This window comes from Quercus lobata, chromosome 9 (genome assembly GCF_001633185.2).
Source record: "Quercus lobata isolate SW786 chromosome 9, ValleyOak3.0 Primary Assembly, whole genome shotgun sequence".
Lineage (NCBI taxonomy): Eukaryota > Viridiplantae > Streptophyta > Magnoliopsida > Fagales > Fagaceae > Quercus > Quercus lobata.
This window is the reverse complement of record NC_044912.1, coordinates 1,942,472-1,951,185: the sequence shown is the minus strand read 5'-3', so window position 1 is coordinate 1,951,185 and position 8,714 is coordinate 1,942,472. Positions and strand designations below refer to the sequence as shown.

General features: G+C 32.7%; 1 protein-coding gene across 3 annotated transcripts; it reads right to left on the bottom strand.

Annotated features, from left to right (window-relative positions):
- Nucleotides 1–407: 407 nt before the first annotated feature.
- LOC115960946 (disease resistance protein RPM1-like) lies at nt 408–8,137 on the bottom strand. 3 transcript variants are annotated; one of them, XR_004085255.1, is made up of 5 exons: nt 7,886–8,137; nt 7,678–7,759; nt 3,158–6,001; nt 1,433–1,490; nt 408–703 (listed from the first exon to the last, which is right to left on the bottom strand). XR_004085255.1 is itself a non-coding variant. In XM_031079984.1 (4 exons), exon 3 carries the CDS (start codon nt 5,865–5,867, stop codon nt 3,177–3,179), a length of 2,691 nt encoding a protein of 896 aa, XP_030935844.1. In that variant the 5' UTR covers nt 5,868–6,001; nt 7,678–7,759; nt 7,886–8,137; the 3' UTR covers nt 408–703; nt 3,158–3,176. The 3 variants fall into 3 exon arrangements, 2 of the variants coding, with proteins under 2 accessions (XP_030935844.1, XP_030935845.1); XM_031079984.1 differs by lacking the exon at nt 1,433–1,490; XM_031079985.1 differs by lacking the exons at nt 408–703; nt 1,433–1,490 and adding an exon at nt 1,497–2,971.
- Between the last annotated feature and the right edge of the window lie 577 nt (nt 8,138–8,714).

Genomic DNA, 8,714 nt, shown 5'->3' with positions numbered 1-8,714 from the left:
AGCCTAAATAAAAAATTTTGGTTTTCATTCACCAATTTAAACCCATTTTTTTAAGAAATAATTACAATTTCATCTAGAAAAAATCTCAAATTACTAAGACAGTACGAACTAACAAATTCAAAGTATGTTACGAAGTCTAAAATAAATTAATTTTTTTTAGGTGTATAAAATCTAAAATAAAATAAATTAAAGAGTTTATACATATATATATTTTTAAAGTATTAATTGATAGAGGGGTTGGATTGGGTTATTTGGATTAAAAATTTTGTCAACTTTGAACCCGATCCAACTCAAGTTATAAAAAAATAAGGACCCAACCAAACCCTTCAACCACAAAAAACAAACCTTGATGTGTTGGTTTGGATCAGGTTCATCAAGTTGTTAAAGAAGAATAAACAAAAGAACTATAAAACTCAGAAACAACAGAAAACAATTCACACAGATGTTAATGGTTTACACAAGCTAAATTACATACAAATTACAATCCACGGTTGAACCAGTGACAATCTTCCAACAAACTACCACAAAGACATCTTGGAGTTCAAAATTTTACATTTATTACAGGCAAATAAGAAACAAAGTCTTGAGTATTAATTTATTGAACAATAACTAGAATACCCAAACAAAACTTAGAATTAGAGCTCCAAACAAAACAGAATCCTTTTGAAGCAAACAAGGCAAACTCATAATCTTCAGCATCATTCTGCCACGAGTAAAAAAAAAAAAAAAAAACGGAGATATGGCTTATTAAAATTGACAAATTCATGTTCCAAAACACAAATAATAATACATCATAGCCAAACCAAATCTAAGAAACCTCTGTACATAAAATTGAAATTCACAAGCAAGATTAGGATTATTGACATGCATGGAGGACACATAATGAAAAAACCCAGAAAAAGTCAGCATTACATAATTCACAATCTTGTATCTTCCAATCACACATCATTCATAGAGAACTTTCCTAGAACACATGGTAGTCATTACTCACATACAGAACACGCCTACAAACCCACATTCACACATGCATACACACCAAAATAAATATTAAAAACAGTATTTTGACACAGGATCCAGAAGCTAATTCATTCTATTTCAAAGAATTTGATGTGTTTATCAGTTTATGCCAAGATGGTAACTAAATCAAACTCCAAGCAATCAAGCAATAGCAAGCATTGTTAGGCATGAACATGGTTACTTATTTATCATGTCAGAAACCATTAGTTTCAAAAACTTAAGCTATTACAAAGTGGATAAATAATATAAGTCGAGCATACATAAATTTGTTAGTGAAATAACTTAGATGAAGCAAAGCTTTTTTTTTGGTTGGGGGGGGGGGGGGGTTAGATGAAAGATTGAAATGAATACGATAACCATTCATGAAAAAAGAAAAAAAGACAAAGAAGAAAAACACAGAGAAGTGAGAAGCTACCTTCATGAAACATTCCCGAATTACTACCAAATGTAGATCTCTGGGATGCATTGCAACACTAAATAACAGAGAGTAACTTATGAGTTATGTCTAAGAGTATGATAACAAATTCAAATAGATATTGCTAACTTAGGTAACACAAAGTATCAAGTTGCAGTTCCAATCACATAAAAGAAGACATAAACAAAATTGTTCAACATGTATTAGTTGGAAATTATGACTTGGATCACTCATTTCTCTCCATGAGCTTATGACAACCTAACAATGAGGAATACAATAAAAATACAATTAAAAGCAAGAGATTTGCTACCCAAAAGAAGAATTGGAAAAATAGAGAAAAATTGGAAATCTCATTAAGAATTTATATCTAAGTCAAGGATTTTTAACTAGGACTCAAGAACCATAGGTTAATGGCAAAGATGCATCAATAAAGGGAAAATAATTAAATTGTGATTATACTTATCAGAAAATAAATAAACCTTAATCACATCTCATCCATATAGGAATTGCGAACTTGAGAGCATAGGGTCTAAAACAGAAACTGATAACTTTTTTCTTAACTTGATACAACCACTTTTTCATGCATGATGCATAGATATAGAAATGGAGAGAGACTGTGCGTCTTCTGGCTATTAGTTTTTGCATCTATTGGGTACTATGGTTAAGAGTCAGTGCAAAAAGAAAGTACGACCTAACTCTTAAGAGTATCTTCCCAAAAACAAGGCACTAGTCCCCCTCCCATACATGATCTCCTCAAAATAATATTGTCTCAACCTAAATGGGAAGGGAACACCTATGAGGAAAATACGAGGGTACATAAACTCAAGAAAATTATTTCTTAACTTATATGCTGCTTCTCAAATGGATAGTAGTATGTACAAACGAGTACAAGGGCAATCAATGAAAAGACATAGGCAGCATGTGCCAAGCTAAAAAAAAATTACCGAAGACATCCTATCTTAAATTAGACTATAAATCTATGACCTCAGTGTGGCAGACTAACAATGTGAGCACTTAAGAGTTAAAACATCCTATTATCAAAGGCAAAATAATAATAATAAAATATAAAAAGGAGAAGCTATTATTAATCAATGTATTTCATGAGGACTAGTTCCCAAATTATATAAGTAGCAAAGTATGCACTTAAAAGTTTGCAACACAAAGATTTATATATAAACAAATCACAGGCTAACGTGTGCTCACTATAATGGACCAATAAATTATATGCAAGCTTAGGATTATCAACACCCATGAAAGACGCATAATGAAAAATCCAGCAAAAGTCGTGGGGTTACATAGGTCAAAATCTTGTATCTTCCAATCACGCAACATCCACAAAGGACTTTCCTCAAACATATGGTGGGCTTGACATACCCACAAACAGAATACATCCAAATACATTTATATAAACAGTATTTTGAGTCAGGCCTAGAAACTAACATTATCTATTGCAAGGAATTTATTTTATTTTTTTATTTTTTTATGCCAAGATGGTAGATAAAACAAACTCCAAGCAATCAAGCAATAGCCAGCATGATTCTGCCGTGGGTAAAAAAACACAGATACGATTAAGTACAATTAATCGTTAGAACGGATTACTTATTTATGATGTCAGAAAGACAGAAAACCATTAGTTCAAAGAAATAACTTAAATGATAAAATGAATGCAACCATTCATTTAAAGATTAAAAGTGAAAGAAAAATTAGATAGAACTGAGAAGCTACCTTTGTTAAACATTTTGAATTACTTCGAGATGTAGATTGCTGGTATGTGCTGCACCTTTGGAGAATCCACTTCGCGAATGCGATTTTCAAGTTCCATTGAGACATATTTCAAATACAGTTCTTGGAGATTTTGAAGGTATTCAATGCCCTTGGGCACTGTCTTTAACTCCATGCAGCTGTAAATCCCTAGGGATTTCAGATTTGGCATCACCCCCTTTTCTATTATTATCTCATTCAATTGAGGGAAATTATGAATACTAAATGTTGTAAGCTTAAGAAAGCCTGTACTGAAACATAGCTGTTTTCCAACATAGGCATTAGAAAGTTCAAGATGTCCCAAATGGGGCAAAGCAGCAATGTGAGGGAGTAAATCTTCTTCCAGTCTCGACCAATGCAGAGCCAAAGCTGTGAGGCTTTGAAGTGAATGAAACCACTGTGGCACCTTTTCTAGTTTTCCAACCAAAGCAAGCTTTTGGAGGTTGGTAGGAGGAGATGAAAGTGCATCCATACGGAGGGTTTCCTCCGCATTTGTAACCACGATACACAAATAGCGCATAAGCTTCATGTTATGAATTGAATCACATAAGTCCATCTCATCTGCTGCTTTCACATTTGAAAGAACGATCGCGGTAAGCTGAGTCATGCTCCGAATCTGTTTCAACAAGTCACCTTTTATTTCTAAATATGTCACAACTTGCAAATTTTTTAATCCACAGATATTTGATGGTGTTCGCGGCCCAATAACAATTTTGAAATCATTCCAATTTCCAGTGTATTGGTGTAGAATTAGATGCCGCAAGTTTTGCAACTCTCCTATTTCACAAGGAAGGATCTCTACTTTTGTGTCTCGGATGTCCAAGGTTTGAAGGTTTCGGAGCCGCCCTATAGATTTTGGAATCTCCTTAACTAAAGTTCCCCTTAAATTCAAATATCTTAAGTTAAATAATTTGAATAGTTCATCAGGCAAGTCATCAATGGGGGCATCTTCCAAATCTAGGACCCTTAACATTTTACTTCCAAGAGGCAATGTTTTCAACATCTTGTTAAAAACAAGAAAAGAACGGAGCTTTGACGTACTCGTAAATGATTTGACTTCTCCATCAGTTTTGTGAATTGAAAGGCGGCGTGCTTCACATTCTGTCATTTCTTCTCTTCCAACATGTACAACACCAATCTTCTCTCTCTCTGATATTGATAGAGCAAGCTCCCGCAGAATATCATGCAGTTTACATCTCTTTGGCCTTCCATTTGCATTCCTTTTTACAACTTGAAGCATGCTTCGAAATATGAGTTCTAATATGTAGCTCTCTGCTACTTCCTCTGGCATGGACCTTTTATCTTGTTCTACAAATCCTTCTGCCATCCATAGCTTTATGAGCCTCTTTCTTCGAATCTCATGATCTTCTGGGAAAAGAGAGCAATATAGGAAACAATGCTTCAATTGATATGGTAAATCGTTGAAACTAAGCAACAAAATGCTCTTCACTGCTTCTAGCTTAGGATTTTTACTCAGACTCCAATTCAAGCTGTTGTAAATTTCGTTCCACTCAGACATATTCTTGGAGTACATAAGACTACCCAAAGCCGCAATTGCAAGAGGTAGGCCATCGCATTTTCGCACAAGTTCTTTAGCAGAAGATTTAAGCTCCAGTGGACAACTTCCATTGGTACAATTTATGAATGCTTTATTGCAAAAGAGCTCCCATGCCTCTTCGTTTTGCAGCAACTGAATATGATGAATATGATGTTTACCTCCCAAATGATAGCAAGCTACATCTTCTTTTCGAGTTGTAAGGATGATTCTACTCCCAAGACAACTATCTCGAAGTGATACCTTTATTTCATCCAAGAGTTTTGTGTCCCAAACATCATCTAGGACAAGTAGATACCTTTTCTCCTCTAAATAACTCACCAGTGTTTTTACTAAGAGTCTGTAGCTCATGGAATTCAAGTCTGCTGGATTTGTTTCCTTCCTTGACTCGTGGAATTCCATAATCAAGCTCCTCAATACGTCTTCTAATTCGTATGCTTGGGAAATTGTGATCCATGCACAACAGTCGAAATGTTTCTTTACATCATCATTATTGTAGGTGTTGGCAGCTAGTATGGTCTTGCCTGAACCTCCCATCCCAACTATCGAAATGACAGTCAGATGTGGTTTTCCATCCATCAACCTTTTCATTAACGATTGCCTTTTCTTTTCAATCCCAACAAGTTCGTCTTCTTTAAAAAAAAGAGATGATTCAGCATGACGCACCACCCATTTCTGATTATCTTTAGAACTAGTTCCCTCTATATGATCAATACCATATCTTTGCTTCCTCTCTGGTATGGCGCCCTTTATTTTCTCGTTAATTTTTTGTATCTTGGTGGCAGTTTGACGTCTCATCCAGAGATTTTTTGGAAAGTTAATGGTGTGGTGAAGGTTCCAGGAAGATTGACCGCCAATTTGTTGGTGATTTATGTGATACATGTACTCATCAATAATGTCTTCAACATCATACGCCCAGTCCCTCACATTTGCCACCCAAGTTTTCTCTCCTTCCCTCCCTACTCCCTTTCTATCAGCATCTACTAAGAATGATTGCATGCTTATTAACTCATCTTTGATATCTTCAATTGCATCACGAGCCCCCCATAACAAAGATGCTTCATTTGAAAGGATTGAAATGATATTTTCAATCAAGAGTTCCACTACAGCCTGATCCATTTTTAAATTCAGAGTTCAAACTCCCTTCTAGCTTTAGTCACCAAGTTTTTATGCTCCCTTTCTTCCAATTATATCACATCCAGAGAGGAAGAGAATGCCATGCTTTGACTTGTTGCTTGCCAGTCCTAGGAGACCTGCACAAAAAAGAAAAAGAAAAATGAATAGAGGTGAGAAACATAATGCATGAAAGTATTCTAATTCTCAAAAAGTGTACCAGTACGTCAGTTAAGTTGAAGAACGATTTTTTTGGGGGGGGATAAGTGGTGTAGAAAACAATGATTTTTTGTATTTATTTAAATTAATCAATGATCGTTGACTTGTCTAAATTAAACAGTGAGAAATATTTCTATTTGTCGCTGGCAACATTTTCATTTTTTTTAAGAAACTTGCAATATATATTTTTTTTAAACAGAACATTTCAATAATTAAAATATCATCGTTTCCACATGGTTTGTATTTATGCCACCATATGTTGTCTAATAGGTGATTTGTACATTAAATAGAACACTAGAAGGATGTGATTCGTGAACTTTCATTAAAAAAAAAAAGGAGGATGTGTACATTAGTCTTTATATTAGAATTTTTTTAATATTTTTTTTATTGCATAATAATGATAAGGAAAGGCGAGGTACCAATAAACGTTTATAAAGATTTAAGGAGTAAGATTCTCAAAAAAAAGAAAAAGAAAAAAAGATTTAAGTACTAAAATGAAATAACGATAATTTGATAAAAAAATTAAAAAATTAAAAAATTTATGGACCAAAATTTTGACTTTTCTTTTTATTTCTTTCGAAAAAAAAATAATTGAGTCTTTCTAAAATATCATTCTTATCTTATTACAAAATTTAAAACTTTTAGACAAATTATTACATGATAATAATTGCATTTATTCTCAGGTAAAAAGACAGTAAAAGACATTGACAAAAATATAAATTTTCACATATTAAAGTTGTTCAAGTGACAATTAAATCATTAATAAGAGATGAAGTTTAACACATTTATTTGATTTGCCATGTTTAAGAGATGCTTTACAATTTACATTTCAATTTTCCTTGATCTATTATTTCTTTATTAGTAAACCATAGAGTCATGTTTCCATAACGGACCAATTTATTTTAATTGTTTCACTTTATAGTAGAACACCCAAAGCATGACTGAGGATTTTTATTCCTCTTTATCATTAATTGGTCAAACAATTTGGCATTTTTTTTTCTTTTCAAACAATAAGTTTCATTGATAATAAAAGCATTGCAATTTTCAATTTAAACTAATACAGTTAGACAATAGGTGACCAATGAGAGAGAATAGAAAATATTAATACATAAAATGAAGTGATTCCACCAACTGAAAAGATAAAAACCCGTATTTATTCCTCATGAAATACCCCCACACTTACAAATGAAATTTACTAATAAAAGTGAAAACTAATTGATTAAAAGCAGAACAATTAGAAATTCATACTCCCCCGTAGTCAAAAAAAAAAAAAAAAAAAAAAAAAAAAAAAAAACAGAAAAAAAAGAAAAAGAAATTCAAACTCCCTAAAAAAGCAGAACAATTAGAAATTCATACTACCCCGTAGTCAAAAAAAAAAAAAAAAAAAAAAACAGAAAAAAAAGAAAAAGAATTCAAACTCCCCTAAAAAAAAAAAAAAAAAAAAATTAGAAATTCAAACTGACCCAACCTCAATCTCATTAAGTGTGGTCTCAATAATTAATAAAGAATGAATAGATGATATAGACATAAGTAGAATTGAACTCCAATTTACAGTATTCAAATTAATAAAATAATAAATAAAAATTTCAACTCCAACCTCCAGTCGTGAGTCCACTAGTCGAAATTGGTACCCAAGATTTACACCATCTGATATTCAACTAGAAGATAGATGTGGGAACCTAGGATATCCAAAAGAACAAATCATCAAATATAGAAACAATTGCTAATAGAATAAACTTACTTGAATATTTAAAATATGCAAATACAGTGGTGAAAAATGAGAAATATTTAAAGAATAAACTTACTTGAAAATTAAACATGAATATTTTCTTCAGAAGAATTGTATACTTCGAGAGCTTATAAGAGGAGTTTACAGTTGAAGATGATAAATAATTACATATAGGGAGGACTGCACATGAGAAATAATATCAAGATGGTTTTTCTCCACTCTGTTTTTCACTTGAGAATGAGTAGCCTTTTTTTTTCTTCTCAGAAAAACAGAGAATGAGTAGCCTTTGACAGACATGAAGCAGCCCTTTGTCGACCACTTTCTTCTTCTTTCGTTTTCACTTGCTTTACCATTTGAGATAGTCTTCAATAGTCATTTATAATGATGAGAAACTTTGTCACCATGTTCACACTTAAACGTGGACAATAATCCCCTATATTGTGACTTTTGGAATGATTATGATTGGATCTTGGTTTTTTCGATGAAAGTTTGGTATTGAATTATTGGTCACTTGGACTGAACAATTTTTTTTTTTTTTTTTTTTTTTTTTTTTTTTTTTTTTTCTGAATGAAAAAGGGGATTTTCGGTGCAGACTTATCGACCTCACATCACGTGACAACAATGAGTAATACCACGTATACAATATGGGCCTTGCTAGACAATCGCTTGAACCACTTCTCTCTAAATATTGGGATAAGGACTCCTACTATCAAGCCACATTCTGTGTGGTGACTGACCAATTGATTTTGAATCTACATTATCAAATCAGTGAATATGAGGCAATGTTTGATTTCTCTAACAAAAATAACTTCTACAGCTTCCAACTTGTATCCCAATAAGTCCATCAAGTTCAGAAGTTTTGATATTTGTCTCATAATCATTTATTTTCGGTAATTTATTTGTCT

Coding starts and splice junctions, on each gene's coding strand:
- LOC115960946 (XM_031079984.1), bottom strand. CDS start 5,867: ATGGATCAGGCTGTAGTGGAACTCTTGATTGAAAATATCATTTCAATC.